Raw genomic sequence first — 23,728 nt, 5'->3', positions numbered from 1 at the left:
TCTACACCTTGCTCACATTTTTCTGAAAGCCATTAATTTGCTCCTTCAAAGTAACTTCATCTTTGTTGTTCTTACTTCCTTTCCACCAACTCCAGGCAGTACTGATTAGTGAGAAATTTTCCTCCCCAAGAACTGTCAGCTCAGAACTCAGCCCCACAGCAAAAAGTGAGGTGGGGCTTCATTCTGGAACACGGATGGGTGTGCGATCCTGGTGAGTCGAATCACCAGAGATCTCAGAGACCAGACTAAATTGTAAATGCTTCTTAAGGCGGGGACTCTGTCCAGGTCTGTTTCTCTGGCTGATAACTGTGCAAATGAGTTGATTATGTTAGTGAAAGGCTCCCGTGGGCGACCTGAGTTAATTATGGCTTTCAGGGAAGATGGCAAAATCCTCACTAGCTACAAATCACCAATGGACCACAAGGCAGTATTGGGTATAATTGTACTTGCTTTCCTTGACAGTCAGTTGGTCCACCAACACCACTACCTCTGTCATCATCGTTCCTCAGGATAGCATTTAAATGACAATAAAGTGATTACTCTTCTCCTAGTACAGAATTAAGACCTGACACTCAAAATATTCCTTGGAGAAGGATGCACAGACATCACTGATGCAGGTAATATCCAAGTTTGGGCATTTCTCTTTCACTAAAGAAAATTCAGTGATAATCACAGCATCACCACAGACAGCAGCAACAAATTGCTAATTGCTAAATATATGATCGGGCTGACCGCTCCAAAAGGCGATGACATTTCAGAGGCAGAGAGACCTAAAAGTATATGGAGGACAGTGGATATGCTGAGGAAGACCCTGATCTGGAGACCCAGATATGACCATGGAAGCGTCAGTCAAACACAGAGGGCAGACCCTCCTCTATCAGTGACGGTGCACCAGGCACTTTACACACATTAGCTCATTCGTCCTCACCATGAGACCCTACAAGGTAGGTACTACTATGATCCCCTATATACATATAAAGTGCTGGTCAGTAAGATGGAAGCAGAAGTGACCTTTGGGACTTCTGGGAAGTTTCCTTAAGGGAGGGGTCCCCAACCCCTGTACCGGTCCGCACCTGTTAGGAACCGGACTGCAGAGCAGGAGGTGAGTGGTGGGCGAGCAAGCGAAGCTTCATCTGCTGCTACCCATCCTCCCCCCAACCCTGTCCGTGGAAAAACTGTCTTCCACGAAACCAGTCCCTGGTGCCAAAAAACGTTGGGGACTGCTGCCTTAAGGGGAGAGGTACACCCTTGCATGTCTTCCTTATCCTGAAATATATGGTCCACAAGATAGAAAACCTCACTCTTGGAATGGAGCAGTAGAGCAGAGAAATGGAAGGTGCCTGGATCCTTGACAAACATTGAGCTGCCATATCAGCCCAAACTGTCTACCTCCAAATTTATTGTACATGTGTGTGTATGGCTGTTAGCATAACTGAGGCAATCTTGGGCCCTTAAAGTTTCTCCTGCCCTTTTGCTGACCCTACCAGGACTGTACTGTGCAGTAAGTCACTTCTTTGTCATCAAGGGCTTTGTATTGATAGTTAATAGATATTGTTTAATAATCATTAGGACCAGGTGGCCTCTATGCTCTGTTAGTCCCCAAACAATGATGAAAACCTTCACTGACGTATTCCTTGTGCCCACGAGACTAGTTACTCATTCATGAATCTTGACTTAGAAATGCACGTCCTGTTTCCCAGCACCTAACCCAATACCCCTTTAACTATAAAACTGTCCCCATGGCCCCTACGCAGTGCAGGTGCAGCTGTGAATGCTTCCAGATCCTTGTCCCCTAACTCATCCCACCCTGTGAGTAAATTACCCTATAATAAACTGATCCATTGACTGTATGGAGCTGTTTGCCTCATTTTTTTTTTTTGGTCTCCAGATGCCTTCTCAATTCAGTGGGCACTTTTTGTTCCCTCTGACCTTCAACAATGTGAGTGAGAAATACAGATAATTCTATCTTATTTAAACCACTGTTATTTCTATTACATTAAAATTAATCCTAAATAATATACTGATATGCCAAACAACTGATATTGAGGAAATTTCAGAAGGAAATTAATAAAGCAATCCCATTTGCAATCCCATCAAAACTAATAAAATAGCTGGGAATAAATCTAAATAAGGAGGTAAAAAAAACCTGTACTTGGAAACCTGTAAGACACTGATGAAAGAAATTGAAGACAACACAAATGGATGGAAAGATAGACTATGTTCATGGATTGGAAGAATTAACACTGTTAAAATGACTATACTACCCAAAGCAATCTACAGATTCAATGTAAGCCCTACCAAAATACTAATGGCATTTTTCACAGAACTAAGACAATTCTAAAATTTGTATGGAAACACAAAAGACCCTGAATAGCCAAAACAATCTTGAGAAAGAACAAAGGTGATTTCAAACTATAGTACAAAGCTACATCATCAAAACTATATGGTACTGGCACAAAAACAGACACATAGGTCAATGGAACAGAACAGACAGCTCAGAAATGAACCCACACTTATATGGACAGTTAATCTATAATAAAGGAGGCAAGAATTTACAATGGAGAAAAGACAGCCTGTTCAATAAATGGTGTTGGGGAAACTGGACAACTACATGCAAAAGAATCAAACTGGACTACTTCCTCTCACCATATGCAAAATAAATTCAAAATGGATTAAAGACTTAAGTATAAGACCTGAAACCACAACACTTCTAGAAGAAAACATAGGCAGTACTCACTCTTGGAATGGAGTGATAGAGTAGAGAGACAGAAGGTTCCTGGATCCCTGACAAATGGTGAGCCCCCATAGCACATATCTATATTTTCCAAATCTGGCGTGGAGGGGTGCAGTGAACTCAAGATTACTTGGATATTTCAAGTTACATCCACCACGACTCAAGGTTTTATCATCTCTAGGCATCAATAATACCTTCAGCCACTCAGTTTTCTTCCCCAACCTTTCCTCGTTCACAGATTCAGGCCATCAAGGGCAGGGACTCGCTGCTGCGATGAGGACACTCTGTGATGGGGGTGAACAGGCAGGGGTGGAAGGCTGGAGCCCCTCACTTCCACGGAGCCAGTGCTTGGACAGGGCTGGGTCACCTGGCACACCTGCCTTCCACCCACAGCACAGAGGTGGTGTCCTGCCCGTCCTTCGGGATGTGGTTACGACTGCAGGTCTCCTGACACCACTTTTGCTCAACTTCCAACTGAAATTGAAGTCATGGCAGGAGTCTGGAACCAGACCCAAAAAGCCTCTTTTTCAGCTCAGGTTTTTAGGTTTAGAGCTAGGTCAGTTGACGTGAGTGTACAGAGGGTCTGAACCCAAGGCTCCCAGAGGGAAAACCTTCTAACCTTCAAGTTTAAAAGCCTAGCTCCACACACTTGCTTCTTTTTGAGTGACCATAAAAAAGGACTCTGAATTTCTGAATATTTCGTAAACACTCTGAATTTCCATCTCTTCATCTATAAAGACCCTACCCCCTGCTCATGCTAACTGGTAAAGTAGTTATAAGACATTGATTAAGGAATACAGAGGAGGGTGACAACATCGTGTTGCATTTTGTACCCCAACTTTTAGCAAAGTGCCTGGGACATAGTTAATTCTCTTAAATATCAGTGGAGGGAAGGCAAGTGTAAGGAATTATTTTTATTTGTTACAGCTCATGATGAGAAGATGGCCATAGGGACCAAAAAAAAAAAATAATCGCACACTTTCTTTGCATGAGAGTCAACCGTGGGTGGCAAATAACCTTGGAACAAACTTAAATTCTAGTCCAGAGCAGAGTTAAAGGCTGGCATCTGTTCAGACACACTATAGTACAGGTCAGAGTCCAATACAGAAAGTAGCTCTTTATAACCAAATGATTTCCCACCCGCAGCTTCTGCCTGACTCTTTTCAAGCAATATATCTGATAGTATAAAATTCTAGTTTGAAAGAAAGGAAGGAAAAGAAGGGAAGGTGGGAGGGAGAGTGGGAGGGACTTGACTTCTAGTAAATTCATAAATCCCTTAGAGCTTATTAAAAGGAGATTTGACTTAACTACCTTTAAAAGATCACAATCTGTATTTTGAGAGTCAGAAGGCCTGTAAGATCAAATGGAGATAAGGGGACTTGGGGGGAGAAAAAGAGATAAGAATATTGTTCTGACCAAAAAAAAAAAAAAAAAAAAGATGTCCTTGTTTTAATTCAGCAGTTTTTCAATTCAAGTATTAGCTGAGAATCCAGTGGGGTTGTCGTCTCTTTTACGTTTGTTCATTACATGCAGCACATTGTTCTGGGCGCAGTGGGAAATTTAAAAAATGAATGTACCCATCCTGCGTTGAGTAACTCCAGGCTGGAGGCAAGACGTACATAAATAATTCCAATGTGAGGCAACCCGGCAGACGCTGGTCACAGAGGTGTGTCTAGACGCTTGGGATTGCAGAAGGCAGGAGACCTTTCCGTTGGGGGTCAAGGTGGTCATGACGAAACCTTGAAAGAAGGGTGAGGAGAAGTGAGAGAACAAGAGTTCCTGGCAGAGGGCACAGCCTGAGCAAAGGCCAGGTACATGGAAACACAGGCTTCCAGCAAAGACCCCCAAAGTGGTTCTGTTTGCCAGGAATACGGGACATGTGAAAAGGAGAAACGCAAAATAAGGCTGGAATGTTTGGTTTGGATGAAAGTAAGAAAGGCCTTAAATGACAGTGGAGTCCGAGCCAAAGGCAGAGCCAATAGGGCCGTGGAGGGCTTTGAGCGAGGAAGGTCAGGATCACGGTCCTGCTTCCAGACCCTTGACCAGGCAGGGATGGACTGGAAGGAAAGGCAGAAAGAGATGCAGGAGGCAGGGAGGCTGATGAGGAGGCACCTGCAAGAATCCAGGGTGGGGAGCTGACTGCTGGCTCTTTGTGAGCAAGTGCTGCGTCTCGGGCACCGAAATCGGCTGAATACGAGGCTTATTCAAAACCCCAACAAATGAGGAAGGTAAAGTGGTCAGCAGGAGACTGGACTGAGGGAGAGTGAGAAGGGTGCAAAGTCACAAGGTGAACAAGGTGAGCGCAGAAGAGGCCATGGGATGGAAGTCGCCCAGGAATTGATCGAGCAGTCTGCAAACACATTAGAAGGTCTGGCAAAGCTGGAGACTGTTGGGAAAGCAGAAAAGGTTACAGATTGACCCTGACAGCATTCACCAGTCTGGAGCAAATTAAAAAGCAAATTGGAACTGGCTTAAATAAAAGGGAGTCCCATCGCTGCCACCTCCAATATCTCCTTGGTCGTGGGGTCTACAGACGGCAGAGCAAGCAGGTACGTCAATCTGCACTTCATCAATATGAATTTTCAATGGCATCATGTTGACAGCGGCAGCTGACACATCACCTCCCTGGGCTGAACCATCCCTGAAGCCCTGGGAAGCCTCTTCCTAAAGCCTAGGCAAGGACAGGACCACCCCCTCAGCTGTAGAGGGTGGGGGACTTTAAAACACACTTTCACGTACATCATCTCACTTTATTCTCATCTTAGATGAGAGACACAAGGCAGGTATTGTTTTCTTCATTGTACAAAGTCCAGAGAAACTGAGGTCTGGACAAGTAAGGTGATTTGGCCAAGACCGTGTAGCTATGTAGTGGTGGGGCTTGATGACTTACATAACCCACTGCTGCCTGAGAAAGGAAGCTGCCCGGGACACCCGGAAGCTGCCCGGGACACCAGGCATCTGCCAGGCCATGTGGACACTCATGCTCCTTCACAGCCATGGTCAGCCCAGGGAGACGTTGGAAGTGGGGCACACTGGCAGGTGAGTAGGGCTGGCTTCAAAGAGAATGTTGAAAATGACGAGGTGAACCGTTTTTCCTTCCTTGTTTCCTTCTCTTCATTCCTCCCCTCCTTCCCTTCCTTTCTTCCACGAGTGCCTGCCAAGGATCATGTGCCAGGCACTGTGCTAGACACTGGTGACCTCCCACCCCTCTGAAGGCCCCTCATCCTCAGGAACCCCAGTTGCCATACCTGCTCACAAGGCCCCACGCTGGCTTCCCAACTGAAATATACCATCCACGTCCCGATCTCTTGAGACCCACAAAAGGTAGGAAACCCAAGTGGAGGCTATGACATCTGAGCTGGGCTGTGAAGTGTGAGTAGGAGATCATCTTTGGACACAAGCAAAGGCTTAGAGATGTCTCAGGGTACGGAATGATCTGGTAACAGGAATTCTATAGAGCGTGAGGGAGGCGGTAGCATAAGGGGTACAGAGGAGTTACTGAAGATGAGGAGAGAGCAGGCCCTTGGAGGCCACCTGAGGAATGGCTTTCACTCTGTGGGCCCTGGAAAGCCATCGGGGGCTTTAGGCAAAGGAGTGGTAAATCATTTCAGCACTTGGAATGACAACTCAAGTAACTGCAGGGAATAAAGAAGATCTTAGAGGGTCTTTATGCAGATATTCTGGGAAGAGTGGATGAGAACCTTGGCCATGGTGGCATAGTAGGAAAGGTGACACAGAGCCCTTATTAAGGACTTGTACCAAAGCAGAAAATATGGGTCTTTGTAGATAATTAGATGGGTGTGGGGTAAGTTGGGAAGAAGAATCAAGGCAGATTCCACAGTGATGTCATTCACTATGGGATAGAAGAAGGGAAGAGAGATGGGAAGGGCTGAAGACAGGGGGAGGGTAAATTCAGTTCAGGGCACGCCGAGTGCGAGGTGCCTGGGGGACACGTCCAGTAGCCCTGTGGAGGGATGCAAAGCCCAGCGTGTAGGGGGAGAACAGTGGAGCGTCAGAGGCTGCACAGCCAGGTGTCAAGTAGGTAGAGGACTGAAGAAAGACTGCCGTATGTGGCAAGTAGGAGGCTGGTCTTGGGCGGCCTTGGCAAGAGCATTTTCAGGAGTAAACGTGGGGTGGAAGGCAGGCTCAGGCGGGTTGAGAGTGGAGGAGGACAAGGGCACAGAGGGACAGGTGCAGGTACAGGGGGCCTCCTGGGTCCTGCTCAGCCCTCATCCCCAGGCAGCTTCTCCCTGTTCAAAGCGTACAGTCATGCCCTTTGAGTTGCCTCTAGAATGAAGGCCACTCAGGACCCCAGCACTCTCTAGACAGCTAACCGGGCATTCAAGGTCAGCCTAACAATCATCAGCTGATGCCCCACTGTGTGTCTCCAATCACAGAAACACATCTGGGATTTCCCAAACAAGCCCTGTATTTTGCCATCTATGCACTTTTGCTATCTCCATTCCTTCTGCCTAGAACACCTTTCCTTTACATTTCCACTTGCAGAAGTCCTGCCTAACCTTCCTGGCCCAAGTGCTACCGTCATCAAGAACCTTCCTCAATCCCCCAATCCAAATGAACTTCCTTGCAAAGCACAAGGCTATGCATACAACATAGTTGTGTGCAACACAACACAACACAACACAACATAGTTGACCTTCTTCTTTGCTATCCACCTGTCCCACTGAAATACCTCCGGGCTGTGCCTCATTCTTCTTTTACGCCAACCGACCAACCTATCACAGTGATGGATCCATCCTGACATCACTGACCCCCCACCTGTGTGTCTGTCACTAGTAAACTATAGGTGGGCAGGCACGTCCAAGATTCTCTTCCCATAAATGAGAATGTGAAATCAAAGTCGAGGCCCTGCAAATGGGCCAGAACTAGGTCATTTGGGGGATGTTCTCTCAGTATCCTCACTCAGGTCCTGCACCTCTTGAGTCATAGCGCGAAGCCTCATCATTCTAGAACTCCTGTCTCCTACCCCAACACAGGTGGTCATGGTCCCTCCCCTTAGGAGCTCACTAATTTGTGTAGGAGTTAAGATCCACACAAAGAGAAGGTCCTTTCCTTTCTCAGGGAGCATGGAAATTCTACATGAGTGGTTTGTAAGCTACACTACATAAGGCAACAGGAGGAAGAGCTCACTTCAAGCTTGGGTGGTCATGGATGATTTTATGAAGGATGTTGGTGTCTATTCCATCTTGAAGGACTGGTGAAGGCTGTGGTCAGGGAAGAAGTGGAAGGCCCACCCAGATGAGGTCAGGATAATAAAGTAGAAGTCAGAATGCGGAACAGATCAGTTTGGCTGGAACAACCAATTTATGAGGGAAAACGAGGCGTAAGGCTAGAAAGATAGGCCAGCTTGGGGCAGGCCTTGAATACCCAGTAATGGGGAGCCACTGAAGGCTTCTGAGTAAGAGGTCCTGGTGAAGTATCTTTTTTAAGGTAGTTTAATAGGCTAGTCATATAGAAGGTATATTGGCTTGAAGAAGATATGATATTTTGAACAAATGTAAGATGTTCATTACAATAAAAATACCATAAGGTAATGGAAACAGAGTAGCCTAGAAGAAGTGAAATGAAGATGAGAAGACTGCAAAATAAAAAATCTGCCAAAGGTTTGTGTTCCTTGGGGACCAGGTGTCCCCTACCACCGGTGCCCTTTTACCTGAAGGACCAGAAAGAGATGCAGACTCTCAACTAAGCAAAGTCCTCTGCCAGGAGGCACCCAAAGCCCCGCTATGGTTTTATTGGTGGAAAACCAGGCAGTGGGTAAGAAACGTTGCTCACTCTGGTCATTTTCATTCAGGGACTAGCCAAAGTCCTCTTCTTATCTTCAGCCAATGTATTTTATTCAATGTGAAAGTCACTAAATTAATTTTTTTAACATGATAAGAGTAGCAATTGTCAATTTTAGAAGCACATATGCGAATTTCCCTGCACAGGAGAGAACATGAATCCCATTACTTAAAAATAGCAGTTGTGCTCACTTTCCCCCACATGCTAATTTTAATAAACTTACTCTAAAATTAGCCTGCCACTATGAAGATAGCTGCTCATCAAAAATGTTCCCAGGAAGCACTAAGCTTGCCTCGCAAGAGTTCAAGCGCTCCTAGGAAACTCTGAACAATGCGGAGCTCTAAGCAGAACTTGTCCTCTTCTCACCAGACTCAGTCACCCCCAACCCTCTGTCAGACCCATCACCACCACTCTCCAGCCACACTTCGAGGGTCATCTTGGACTCACGCTATTGCATCTTCCCGATCCAATTGGCTATGAAATCCTGTATGGGTCTTCCTTTAAAATCTGTCTCATAGCCATCCCTTTTTCTCTCTCTCCACTGATGCCATAACTCCTTATCACTTCATTTATTCAAATAGTCAAGCATTCACATATTCGACACTCACTGAGTACCTGCAAAGGGCAAGGTACAGTGTGAAGCGTTAAGGTCACAAATTAATAACATGTGGTCCCTACCCTCAAGGAGTTCAAGATCTTTTGGGCCCAGTGGAGAGAGAGAGAAGTCAAGGGTTTATCAAAGAACCATATGATAAGTGGTATGACCCAGGTGCAATAGAGGTAATTGGGAATATTGATGGTGACAGAGAAGAGACTAGATTACTGGTAGCTCATCTTCACTTGTCTTTCCCTGACTCCTGGGAGAGCTACCAAATTTGTCTTTATATTCCCGCTGCCTGGCACAGTGCCTTGTGAATGACAAAGGCTCGGTGATTACTGAGTTCAGTGGAAATGAATCTTTCCCAAGTACTTTCATCAACTTACACTCTAGCTAAAAAAACTTTCAGAGGCTATTACCAGCTACATTAGAGTACACCCTTCTGTCTTGCTTTTGAAGTTGTTCACCATCTGGTCTACCCTGGCTATCCAACCGCCATTTCTGCTATACCTCAACCCACTAGTTTCAGGCTTTATCTGGAGCATTTCCTCAAAGGCCAACCACCAGTCCAGTGCTCAGGCCTGCTTCCTGTCACCACCACCACGCTCTCTTCAGCCAAAGCGGAGGGACCCAGTTCTACTTCTTCTAAGAAGCTTTTCCCCACTTCTTCAGCTTCACCAACTGCCTATATATGTATCTAAGATATATTGTTCATTATTTTGCACTATTTTTTTCATTTAGTATTATGAATGTGAATAATGCTTTGAAATATTAAATGGTACTCTATTTACCTTGCCTCAAATTCCTATAACTCCTACCCTGTTACTCTCCACATATCCCTCTCCCTTTTATTTTTTATTTATTTATTTATTTTTAAAATAAATTTATTTATTTTATTTTTGGCTGCATTGGGCCTTCGTTGCTGCACGCGGGCTTTCTCTAGTTGCAGAGAGCGGGGGCTACCCTTCATTGCGGTGTGCAGACTTCTCATTGCAGTGGCTTCTCTTGTTGCAGAGCACGGGCTCTAGGCACACGGGCTTCAGTAGTTGTGGCACGCAGACTCAGCAGTTGTGGCTCGCGGGCTCTAGAGCACAGGCTCAGTAGTTGTGGTGCACAGGCTTAGTTGCTCCATGGCATGTGGGATCTTCCCGGACCAGAGCTCGAACCTGCGTCCCCTGCATTGGCGGGTGGATTCTTAACCACTGCTCCACCAGGGAAGCCCCTCTCTCTCCCTTTTAAAAGCCAGACATTTTGCCTTCTCCAAGGAAGAGAGTGCTCAGCAGAACACTGGTAGCAAAGTGACTGGCTTTTCAGTTTTGAAGGCCTTGTCCTTCACCAGAAGATACCAGAGCAAAGAAGAGTCTCCCCATAACTCCCTCCCCCATGACTCTCCAAAAGACTAGAAAAGATCTCCAAATTTGAGGAAAAGGCAGACAGAGTGCAAGGAAAGAGAGCCTGGTTATCATTGAATGTCTAAGAATGAACACTTTATCAGCCTGGTGTCAGGAGAGTGGAGTAAGGACAGTGGGACTGAGATGTAGGGGCCGTGGCTAGTTTTGACGGAAACCTGATGAGTTGGGGAATCAGAGAGGTAAAGAGTAAAGCTCTCTATAGTGATGACTGTCTTCAATATCCATTCCGCCCCTTTTTAAAGACTTAAGTTTACTGAGGTATAATTTACGTAGAGAAAAAAAATCACCCTTTTGAGGTGTACAGATCTATGGATTTTAACAAACTTATACAATCATGTAGCCATCAACTCAATCAAGGCATAGACTATGTCCATCACTCTAAAAAGCTCCCTCGTGTTCCCCTGCAGTCAATCTGTTCACTCAGTCCAGGCTCTGGCAACCACTGATTGGTTTTTCTGTCCTTTCCGTTGTGGCTTTTCAAGAATTTCATATAAGTGGAATCTTACAGTCAGTGCATTTGAGTCTCTGCCTGCTTTCACTTGACATGTTTCTGCATGCATCAGTAGTCTGTTCCATCTTAATGCTAAGCAGGATTCTATGATGTGGATGCAGCAATTTATCCACGTGCCAGTTAGTGGACACTGTTGTGTTTCCAGTTTTCAGCAATTATAAATAAAACTGCTATAAACATTCACATACAGGATTTTGTGTGGACACGTGTCTTCATTTCTCTTGGGTCAACACCTATGAGTAGGATTGCTGGGCTGTTGGGTTTAGTGTAGGTTTGACTTTATGAGAACTTGAAAAACTGTTTTCAAAAGTGGTTGTACCATTTTTTATTCCTCTAGCAACGCAGGAGACTTCCAGTCACTCTGCATCCTTATCAGCACTTGGTTTTCCCATTTTTTCTTTCTGTGTCTGTTTTCCGTTCTAACAGATTCGTTGTGGCATCTTATTGTGGCTTTAACTTACATTTTCCTTACGGCTGACGATGCTGCGTATCTGTTCATGTGCTTATTTACCATCTGAATCTCTTCTTTAGTGCAGTGTCTATTTAACTCTTTTGCCCATTTTTAAAATTAGATTGTTTTCTTACTATTGTTTTATGAGAGTTCTTTGTATATTCTGGATATAAGATATGTGTTCTGCACAAAATTTCTCATCTGTGGCTTGTCTTTTCATTTTTTTTAACAGAGTATTTCAAAGAGCAGACATTTTTTATTTTGATAAAGTCCAATTTATCCTTTTTTTCCCTTTATAAGTTTGTGTTTTTCCTGTCCTGTATACCTTTCTAACTTTTTAATAGAACCCTCCCAAATTTAAGTTGGGCATACCCAGCTTAAGATGACATTTCCTAGCCTCTCTTGCAGCTACATGTGGCCATGTGACTACACTCAGACAAATGGGATGCGAGAAGTGATACGTATAGCTCTCTAGTCATCCCTAATTAAAGAAAAGCCCTTTGCCCTGGACTTCCCCTTTCTCTCCTTCCCCTTTCCATGGACTGGGACAGAACATGGCAACAACCTAGCTTTAACTATACAGTTGAGGACCATCCCCTAAGAAACAGTAGAGAAACAAGATGGGAGAAACCTGGGTTCTTAAATGACTCATGGAGCAGGGCTGCTCTCCCAGCCTGGACCACCACACTATGACACGAAAGAGACCTAAATATCTACCTCACTGAAACCACTATATTTTGGGAGTAGGTATCTTTGTTAAGTGGCTTAGACTTTACCCTAAAAAATATACGCTTCTTTCTTAGGAAGTAAAAAATAATCCCCAATTCCCCAGTCCCAGCCTCGTGTGGTGTGGTGTGTCTATGCGGAAAATTGCACCATGGTTTCTCAAAGTTTCCCTCAGCTCAGGAGTGATTCAGAGACAGCAGAACACGACTGAATTCCCCCACCTTGGGCAAGGGAGCAAAGCCCCCCATGCCCAGAGTAGTGAAGTAGCAGTAGGTCACCTTGTTCTTCATTCACCCAAAGTAGCATGGGTCTGGTACAGACACCAAAGGGCCAGAAGAGGGGAACAAGGGCAGACACAACAGTGACTGACAGTGACCAATGACCAGATGCTAGACTGAAATGAGGAGAGTGTGGCTAAACAAAAACAGCCCAGACCAGTTGTGTGCCCCCTACCCCATCACCCCTGCCAGTGGCTGAGTACTGCTTACCACCCCTCGAACTCAAATACAAGTTCAGGCAGAGGTGTGATTCCAATCCAGATTACGTTCCCCCCCACCGCCTTACAAGGGGAGTTTGTAATCATAATTAAGGTGTTAGAGCAAAATAAAGTTTTCAGTTTGTGAACACCTGAGTTTGTGCCCTGAGCTCCACCCTCACTGTACTAATGTTTGCCGAACATTTACTGCTTGCCAGGAAGACAGCAAAACACGAACGAGCATGATTTCCCTGGATCCTCAAATTAGAGCACCTACGAGTAGGTGCTTTACGATCCTGTTTAAAGATGAGAAAAATGAGGCTCGGAGAAGTTGCATGGCACGGTGATTCTCTCAACACCCATTCCCCTTCTTCTGGCAATTGTTCCCACCCCCCGACCCACTCTCAGTCCATGTGGCCTGGGCAGGGCCCCGTGCACGACTGCAGGCCTGAGACAGGTCGCCGGGCTCCTGAGTAACTTCCTCCAGGGCAGGTGGGGGATCTAAGTGGGTGCAAAGGGAGTGATTCCTGGGGTTCTATGGGGTCTCCTGCAAAAGAGTTTCTGTCTTCCCCTCTGGACTTGAGCTTGAGAGGGTGGGAGGCTGAGACTGAAGTCAGGCCCCAAGCAGAGCCTAAGATGGAGAGAAAGCATCTGTTTGAGCACTGAATCCAGCTGTGCCCCCCCCCCCCCCATCTTGGAATGATTAGCCACGGCAGCTGTGTTAGTTTGCTGGAGGCTGCTGTTACAAACTGCATAAACTGGGTGGCCTGAAACAATAGAAATTAATTTCTGATAGTCCTGGAGGTCAGAGGCTCAAAATCAAAGTGTCGGTAGGGCCAGGATCCCTAATAAGACTCTAGGGGAAGACCCTTCCTTGCCTCCTCCTAGCTTCTGGTAGCTGCCAGCCATCTTTGGCTTTCCTTGGCTTGTGGTAGCATAACTCCAATCTCTGCCTCTGTCATCACCCGGCCTTCCTTCCTCTGTGTCTTCACATCGTCTTCCCTTCGTGCACCTCTGCAGCCTAATTTCCCTCTTCTTATAAGGACACTGGTCATTGGATTAGGAACCCACTCAAATGACCTCATCTTGAGAACATCTGCAAGATTCTGTTTCCAAATAGGGTCATAGTCACAGGTATTGGGGGGAGGACGTTAGGACTTGAATATATCTTTTCGGGGACACAATTCAACCCACAATATCAGCTGATAAATTCCCTTTGAGCTGAACCTGCCTGGGTTGGGTTTTGCACCGAGAAAGAAGTACAGCCAAGACTTACTCTCAGTTCTCAGTCAACAAACAAGACCCAAAGCTGCGCCCTTATCCACAGGCTCAGACTGCAGGCCTGTTCAGCTTCCCTCCGCAAATGTCAGCGGCTCTACTTCGGGCAGAGGCCCAGGCTTAACCATCTTCTATATCTGCCTCCTAGTCACTCACTGCATACAGCATGCTCACGGAATACAGGACCGATTGCTATCTAATTAATTCACCAAAATTCAAGTAGTGAAACTGAATTAGTCATGGTTTATCACAGGGCAGTAGGCTGAGAGATGACCAGGATTTTTATCTTAGAAATAAAGTTACGGATTGTCTGCACGACTGCGTTTCAAGATTTCCCCCTGATTTGAAAGATCACCTCAGGTGGTGATGAGAGGAATGCTTCCCCCTCCCCAGACATTTAATTTCCAGAATAGAACAGAAGCCACACCCCTTTTACACGCATGGCCATGTTTACTTCACGACCTGAGAGAAGGCTGTAATTTCAGCTTGTTACGCTAAAAATGTGAAAATAAAACTGATTTCTATAGGATCATTTAAATGAAAACTGCTTCCTAGAGGCAAGCCGAGGAAGCAAACTGATTGAAAGAGAGCACAGGGCTCTGGGCAGGAAGGGCCATGGAGTGTGGACCCAGGGTGGGAGGTAGAACCGGGGACTTCTGTAGAAACAGACTGGAGCCCATTTGACCCAGGTCACACGTGTGGTGATGCCTTCCCCAGTTCCTTCCACTGGCTTCCAAAGTCACTTTCAAACGCCACTAGCCACGGACCATTCTCTTCCTTGAATCCTACTTGCCTAGGGCCAACACGATTTCTCCACGCCCACGGAAGCCCAGGCAACTGACCTTGAGTGTGCAGGGGAATCCCCTGGTGAGCTCCCTTTGCAACAAAAGCAGATTTGGGGCTACACCCCCAGGCACTTTCATGAAGTAAGGGAATTCGTTTCCTGTGGTTGCCACAGCAAATCACTACAAACTGGGCAGCCTGTAACACAGAAATGTATTCTCTCACAGTTGTGGAGGCCAGAAGTCCAAAATCAAGGTGTCAGCAGGATTGGTTCCTTCCGGAGGCTCTGAGGGAGAATCTATTCCAAGCCTCTCCCAGCTTCTGGTGGCTGCTGGCAGCCCTTGGCATCCCTTGGCTGTCGCTGCCCATCTCCAGTTTCTGCCTCTTCACATGGACTTCCTCTCTGTGTGTCTCTGCTTCCCCATAGGCTTCTCCCTTGTATCTCTGTGTCTCAAATCTATCTCTACTTTCTCATAAGAACACTAATCATTAGATTTAGGGCCCATCCTAAATCCAGGATGATCTCATTTTGAGTTCCTTAGCTTGATTATATCTGCAAAGACCCTGTTTCCAAATAAGGGCTTATTATAGCTACTGGGACGTTAGGACTTAGATGTATCCATGGGGGGAAGAACACAATTCAGTGCACTACTGTGGATTTGAGGAGAGACCCAGAAACTTGTATTTTTTCCCCCAAATGCCAAGTGACTCTTTTTACTCTTTGCTCCCAAAATGACTCTGATGATCTGTAAATCGTCCTCTGAGCAACAATGATCCAGTTGCTGAGGATTCAAAGATGAATAAGACATAGACCCCTCCTTTGAGAATCTGCTGTCTAGGGGAAGATACACACAGATGAACTGGTGATTAAGATACAAACTGTGGGGCTTCCCTGGTGGCACAGTGGTTGAGAGTCCGCCTGCCGATGCAGGGGACACGGGTTCGTGCCCCGGTCCGGGAAGATCCCACATGCTGCAGAGCGGCTGGGCCCGTGAGCCATGGCCGCTGAGCCTGCGCGTCCGGAGCCTGTGCTCCGCAACGGGAGAGGTCACAACAGTGAGAGGCCCGCGTACCGCAAAAAAAAAAAAAAAAAAAAAAAAAAAGATACAAAGTGTGGCCTAATGATCCCAAGCTCTGGAGTCAAGCACCAGGGTTCAACTTCTGCCCCCTCCAGATGTGAGGCTCTGAGCGAGTTCCTTAGCATGTTTGGGCCACAGTTTCCTTATCTGTAAGATAAGAAATAATTCCTACCTTATACCATTGTGAGTATGAGGCTGTGTAAATGTTAAATATGAAGGATGGACTTGAGGAATGGCCGTTAGCTCTTATGAAGGTGGGAAGCGCCTTGCATTCATTTTCACATCCCACAGCCCCGAGCTGTGTGCCCTCTGCGTCCTAAGCTTTAATGAATGTCTGAAGGCAAGACAGCATTACTCTGGAGATACAGAGCTGGGATAGGCAGGACAACTACGGAAAGACCCATATCCAGATCTTGACTTATTCTACAAGCATTTTTTGAGCACCTGCTGCGTATGGAGCTCAGCGTGTAGGCACCTGGGACAAAGCCAAATAAAATACACAGCCTAGTGGGGAGACCATTAGACTGCAATACTGTGTGGTCAGGGCAAGACAGAGGCACCCTCGGTCCAGGGACAGCCATGCCAATAAGAACTTCCTTCTTTGGTTTCCCATCCTTCCCAGTCCACCCTTTAGGATTCTCTTAGTGTTTATGGTGTGACTCTCCTTCCACACTATACCATATGCTTCAGGAGTTCTTTGAGGGCAGAAGGGGTCATCTGTCTTCCTGGCCATTGTATCCCAAAATACCGAGCAATGTACCTGACTCCTAATAGGCATTCTACAAGTATTTGCTGGAGTAGTGAACATTCTGCTATTTCAGAGCCCAGCACTGGGCTTCCATGAAGAACCACCTCCAGCCTCCTTGACCACTGGGTATGATTCTTGACGAGCCAAGAGAAAAGATCCCCAGAGGATCTGTCCCTTAACATAAAGCCTGACAGAGGAGATGGGGACAGGCTGCATGACAACATATCATAATACTGTCCAGTTATTACATACAGATCAAGAGGGAACAAACTGAACTTGGGGAGAAGCTGTGACAGTCCATTCCCCATTCCCCTTCAGAAATACAACGCTTTGCATACACTGGACATTAAGTACTGTTATCAGACTGACCTGGAGGCCCAGGAAATGGTGAAAGGAGAAAGACGGTACAACGTTTCCCTTCCAGCACCCAACGTGGGAAGGAAGCCAGCAAACCATTACACCCTGCATTGTGCGTATAGAAGTAAGAAAACGGAGGCCCAAGCTGGCCTTGGGGACGGGGATGGTTCTCAGGAGGGAGAGAATGGAGAATTTCCGGGGCGTGGTCGGCACAGCTGGGTAAGTGGCTAACGCCATCACAAATGGTGGTTAAGTCAGGACGAACAATTTACCTGTGAGGGGGAGACACCAGCACTCTCTCTCACCTGGAGAAGTCAGGCAGCCCCTCCCAGGCCAAACCATTCTTAGGGTGGGCTGAAGAGGGAATAGCATAGGAGTCCAAAAGCCGACCCCAGGGGTGTTTCTGACAAAATCGCTGGGCCGGGGGGCGGGGGTGGGGGGGGAGGCACGGTATCCTCTGCTTCCACAAATCGAATGACTTCTGCACCAGTGTTTCACTCCTTTGATAAACGGCGCGCCACCTTACACACAGAAGGCCCACGGTAAACGTGTTGACTTAATTGAATAACTGAATGAACGAAGGCTACGGAGGACCCTATGGAACTCCCCTCCCCCACAAAGCTCCGCTGCAGGTGATTCCACCTGGCCCGGCCGTGGCCCCAGAACCCGGATTTCCCCCTGGCACCACCTTTCCGCTTCAGCACTGGGCGTCCAATCGCTTGGCTCCAAAACAGCGGCAACCGAGAAGGCAGGTGGGGCTTGGCTCCCACTCCCGGATCCCCGCTCTCCTCTCGCCAATCCAGTGCCCAGCCCTGCCCGGAGGGAAGGCCCCTCCCCAAAGGCTGGCACCAGCTGGCCTGGAAGAAAGTGGCGCCCGGGCAGACCGCAAAGGGCGGGAGGAACGGCGCACCTGGAGGGGCGCATGAGAGCAGCCAGCCGAGGCCGCGGGGTGCGCGTCCCCCGCGAGTCCCCGCCCGGCTCGGCCACCCGGGGGGCGCGGGCTCGGGGCTGGGGACCGCTCGGTCCGGCCCATCCCGCCCGGCCGGCGCCTCGGCCTCACCTCGCTCACCAGCCCCTGCCAGTCGCTCTCGGTCCGGTCGCCGTTCATGGCCTCCTCCTCCAGGCACGGGCCGGCCTCATGGACGCCACCCTCCTCCTCTGCGCCCTCCTCCTCCCGCCGCGCCGCCGCCGTCGCCTCCTCCACCCGGGCCCCGCGCGGCCCCGAGAGGGCCCGGCGCCTCCGAGCCGCCGCGCCGCCGCCTCCTGCGGCCGCCCGCGCTGTTGACTCAACGTCAGCCTCCGCGGGAGGAAGGGGAGGAGGAGCCGCGGTCGGTGCCGGGCCGCAGCCGGAGCCGAGCCGGCCTAGGAGAGCGCCACGAAGCCCCCGGGCCCCGCGCAGCCCCCGGACCCCGCGCTCGTGGCGGCCGAGCTGCTGACCGCAGGATTACTGCTCTCCCGGCGGGAGGCGGCTCCGCGTCCCCCACTAGAAGTAAATCCCCAAAGCCAGCCATTCCCTGACCACTATCACGGCTCTCACCATTAGAATGTAAGCCCCACCTGGGCAGAGGGTTGCTTCCCTCTCGGATGAATGTTGGGTACAGGGCCTGGCACACAGTAGGTACCCTACAAATATTTGCTGAACCTGTGGATGAATGAACCACATGTTCTTACATATTTAACATGGTTTTTTAAGCTACTAATGTTTATTTCTATTTCTTAAATCATCACCTGTCATAAATAAAAACATTGAAAATAAAACGATAATGAATTCTAAATAGGACCGAAAGCTCTGAGTGTGATGCTTAACATGGGTCAAGAGAGGTGTTGAAGACGTATTAGCATCAAACTGAGACTTTCTCCTAAGAGGAAGGGCTAAAAGGGAATTACATTACAGAGGACAGGGGAATCTTCACACGTGAGTCAATATTATTCAAGGTGGTTTTCCCCAGCCACCTAAAATCCTGTCCTGAACCACTACCAGTAGTGAGCTTTCCATACTTGCAGAAGTGCTGCCTGTAGAGATGAGCATGTAGGTTGAGAAGTTGTGAACCCATTTTAGTTGTGGACACATCGCAACCAACATCTATTTGTTTTAGTCCCTGTTGATCCTGAATCGATCCTGTAGGATGGATGTTACCTCCATTTATGAGCAAAGGTGGAGAAACAGAGACTCAACTAGGACTCCTAGCTCCCCGAGACACTTCCCAGCCTCTTGGAAACCTGAAAATGAAGTATTACCCCTGGGAGTTGGAAATATTGCATTCTATTGTTGGCCTTGTTTTATTGGCTGTTTGCAAAATGATGTCCATAATTCCCATGTCGCACCCACTGTCTTTGACTCTAGGCTCAGCCATGTGACTTGCTCTGGCTAACGTGATGTTTGCAAGTGTGCTACACAAAGAGGCTTGTAAAATACCTGTGCAGTAGGGCTTATTCTTGCTTACGCTCTTAGGAACCTCTGATCACCACCATAGAAACAAGCCCAGAAGAGCTTGCTGGATGATGAAGGACTCATGGCCAACAACCAGCCAACTGCCACATGTGAGTGAGGCCACTGACCCCCAGCGGCCACAGATGCCTGCATTAGTCCAGCTGAGGTCAGCAGAAGAACTACCCAGCTGACCCTTGCCCAATTTGCTGACCTACAGAGCACGTGCTAAATACGCTGTTGTCGTTTTAAGGCCCTAAGTTTTGGGGTGGTTTACTATATAGCAATAGATAACTGATATAAGTGGTGACACCACTAATGAGGAGCCTGGATGGCCTGAACTCCCTCTGGAAGCCCTGGCATCATGACCTGTTGGGTCCTCATCTAAAGAAGATTCTACAGCAGATTCTGGCAGACCAGGGGCTACAGGAAGGAGCCAGTCTAGTAGGTAGCACTTTTATTCAGTGCCTATTGTGTACAAATCCTGAACACATTCAATAGCATTGCAGACCACGGTCCCTGTCCTAGAGGATTTGCAAGGCTTACCATTAAAGTTTTGCAAACAAGTGCTCTAGGGAACAAGAGAAAAAGAAGGGGCTAGAATACAGCTAATGTTTCTGGTATTCTGACCAGCTGGGCCACCTAATCCATTCTTTGTAATCCAAGAGGGTGGAAAGAAGGTCATCCCTGAGTTGAATGTCTAGGGTTAACTCAGCACCAAACACTTGTTCCTAACAGCCTGATCGATGTCTCATGCTAAGAAGAAAGGTACTGTCTGCCAATATATTGCCCTCTGGCAAACCATCTGGTTTCATTCCAACCTGTCAATGAGATAGACTTTAGGAAGAGTGGGCATAACTTGGTCCATCTGCCTTCCACTGCCTCGAGGTCTGCGCCTTGCTCTCGGCTGGCATTCAGGTGGGACAGCAGCCCGCCCCTTCTAGTTACTATGTTTAGCTGAGGCTTTCAGTACTGCTGTGGCTTTGGAGCCTTCACTGGTATTTCAGGCCGCAGGACAATCAGCAAGCTGTTGGGAGCCAAGGGACCTTCACGAGAGGGATCATGTACCTTTGCGACAACTCTCTGGACGACTTTTTGCACCTGCTTGCTTTCCTTCTCTGAAGTAAGTCAGCCAGTTATTAAGGTGTTTAAAAATAAAACTGGGGAGGAAAATCAAAGAGCGGCAAGGCTCTACCCTCCCCAGTGTGTGGAGAAACTTTCAACTCAAGTTGAAACGGCACCTCCAGTTGCCTGGGTTTCCCTTAGAGGTTTCATGCCCCAAGTGCCAGGTCGAACCTGCTTAGCTTGTGAGATGTGATGAAATCACAAACCACGGCAATGTAGCTGTGAACGATTCTTTTTTATCTCTTTTCATTTACGTAGCCTGACATTGAGTAATAATAATAATTAAACGCAGTTTAAGCTTTCAGGCACCTATACCAGAAGGCCTCTAGACACCTCATCAACAGCAGCCCAGGCTGACAGAAACGAAGCTAATACTATTGTGGTTTACATTTTTCAGAGGAAAAAATAAAACTGCTCATCAACTGTCCTCACCTCTGATAAAAGCAGTACATTAAATGTTCCATCCCACAGTCCATTTGCATGGGACCAGTTTAAAACCAGGGGCCCTGGTCTTAAATTTGCTACCCTGACACTAACTGTTGAAACATTGTTTTCAGCCTCTATTTTCACATCCCCTTAACTCTCTGACAAATCTCTAGGGACCCAATTTTTCTTATATATATATTCAGAGCCCCAGGGCCAATTCTATCAATATTTATTTGCACGTGTAGTTAGAAGAAAGTGCTTAGGTGCTTTTGAGCGATGCTTTAAACTTTCAAAAGTTTGGGAGGGTTTTAGATATGGAAACTCCAAAATAGCTTAATCTAAGAAATTGAACTAGCAGATACTGATGAAAACAAAACAAAACAAATCTCTGGAGAGACTGGGAAAGAAAGGATGGCTTGAAGTTATTGTTAGAAACGTAGCCTCTCCTTACGGGTTCTCTATCGACTTGCAAGATAACTTTGGCTAAGTTTCAGCAGCCTCAGACACACGGGAAAGCCCTAAAGCTTTTGATACAACTTCTCCAGACAGCATTTTCAGTTCAAATTCTGGCCGCCCAAGCCAGGATGTCAGCATTCTCATTAAAGGAAACTGAGCAAATCTCCAGTAGAGATTTTTGGCTCAGCTTTTCTCTGAAATGTACAATTGGGGCAATATTTATGGCCATTCATTTCTCCAGTCACTTTTCTCCTGCCTGAATTAGGAAACCCAGTCTGATGAGCCTGGGAAGAAAATGATTCTTAATGACTGTGGTTTATAGTGGTGTGTGTGTGTGTGTGTGTGTGTGTGTGTGTGTGTGTGTGTGTGTGTGTTTAATGTATATATTAATTAGCTCTATATGAGCCAAGATCCTCAATTCTTTCTCTTGTCAAGGGAGGGCCGTTTTGACAGGTCCTGCCAGGAGTCCCTATGACCGGGTTGCTAAATGGCTTCCTTTGTTCGTGACTTTAACCCAGGGCAGGGAACTGCAGGTCCCAGTGTGCACTGCAGTCAGGCCTCCTGCAGAGCCCTGAGACCTGAGGTCCTCTGGGCCACTGGCCTCAATTCTGTAAAAGGTAAGCCTCTTCCCTTCCTTTCTTTTCCCCTACCTGGGGATACTCTGCAAAGGGCCTCATCCATCATTTCCCTACCAGGGCCCGCAGCCACACACCAGACAGACAGACAGACAGGGGATTCTGGCTGGGTTCCTGACTCAGAGCATTCTCTGTCTCTTAGCCCCCTGAACTCCTGGCCCGTCTCTGTGCTGTCACCAAGCCCTCCCTGCCCAGCAGCAAACAATCAGTTGCATGCTACTCCTCCCCACCCTGCCCCCCAGCCCAGCCAGCTGCCAATCAGCCGGGCAGCAGCGGGTGGCAGGAAGTTCCACTCCCTGCTGAATCTCTTCCGAGGTGCTCAAAATGACTGAGTGGGGCTGATGATGGCCTGTGGACCCACAATTGCCATCCCCGGAAGGGGCGGAGCGTGATTGACTGGAGCGTTGAGGGCAGGAGGCTGGGGACCGGCGGAGGCAGACTGGCAGCTTTTTTCTCTACCTGTGGAAGGGTCCCGACAAGGGGGAGGAAGATGTCAGGAGGAAAGGGCCCTGAGCTGGAGAAGAAAAGGAAGAAAAGGAGAGACAGAGGTAGATGCAGGGCTTGCGCTCCGGATAAGAGGCCAAGAAATCAACTAGAGAAATCAATTAGAGATGATCATACTAAGTGAAGTCAGTCAGAAAGAGAAAGACAAATACCATATGATATCACTTTTATGTGGAATCTGAAATATGGCACAAAGGAACCTACCTACCAAGCAGAAAGAGACTCACAGACATAGAGAACAGATTTGTGGTTGCCAAGGGGGGTGGCGGAGGGATGGACTGGAGTTTGGGGTTAGTAGATGCAAACTATTGCATATAGAATGGATAGACAACAAGGTCCTGCTGTATAGCACAGGGAACTATATTCAATGTCCTGGGATGAGCCATAATGGAAAAGAATATAAAAAAGAATGTATATATGTATTAAAAAAAAAACAACCCACAAGAGAAGAGTGGAAAACATTGGACACAGCAGTGGATGGGGGTAAATCCAACCCTGGCCCATGGGGGGAGTGGAGTGAGCTGTAGCCCAAGGAAGCAGTTAAATGGAAAAGAGACAGGGAAAGTGAGTCTGCTCTCAGATTATTCAAATTTGTTGTACTTATTGATAATGTATTTCATTTCTTCTGCATGGGGGGCTATGATTCAGCACAAATTTGATGTAAATTTATGGAAATGGAAATGCAGAGAGCGGCTGCAGGCCCTGCTGCTGGCGGGTTAGCAGCTCGGTCTTCACCCAGGTGGAGGTTACCACTCTCTGGACTTGGGGAGCTGAAAATAGAAACGTCTGACTTGGGGGCCACTGGCCTCTCCTACAGGCCAAGAGAGGGACTGACCCTGTCGCTCTGCAAGGCTTAGTTAAAAAAAAAAAAAAAAAAAAGGCTAATGACTGTCTAAAATAGTATCACCTACACTGTCTTCTTATCTGATTTTTGTCTCAGGGTGGGGGGAAGAATTTTTACCCAGTAGAGATGAGCAGGCTTATTCCAATGAAAGGGAGGAAAACAAAGAAGAGAATTAACATTATCTAGGACCAACTGTGCACAGAGCTCGCTAGTGAAGTGACACAAGTGTTTTTCCTCCTGTACTGTGGAAGAATCAGGGGCCTGGGGTTAAAAAAAGAAAAAGAAAAAAAAGAAAGAAAGAAAACAATTTGCTAGAGAGGGTGAAAAGGTGGCATTCCATACAAATGGATGGA

General features: G+C 47.3%; 1 protein-coding gene across 1 annotated transcript in view; it reads right to left on the bottom strand.

Annotated features, from left to right (window-relative positions):
- Window positions 1–18,610, bottom strand: part of CCDC149 (coiled-coil domain containing 149) — a 98,922-nt gene extending 80,312 nt beyond the window's left edge. Inside the window, 1 exon segment of the mRNA XM_060012740.1 lies at window positions 18,018–18,610. Coding sequence (XP_059868723.1) covers window positions 18,018–18,065 — 48 coding nt within the window. The 5' untranslated portion in view covers window positions 18,066–18,610.
- Between the last annotated feature and the right edge of the window lie 5,118 nt (window positions 18,611–23,728).

Source organism: Delphinus delphis, chromosome 5 (genome assembly GCF_949987515.2).
Source record: "Delphinus delphis chromosome 5, mDelDel1.2, whole genome shotgun sequence".
Taxonomy (NCBI): domain Eukaryota; kingdom Metazoa; phylum Chordata; class Mammalia; order Artiodactyla; family Delphinidae; genus Delphinus; species Delphinus delphis.
Note: the sequence above shows the minus strand (reverse complement) of the source record. Positions and strands in the feature narration are given on the sequence as shown.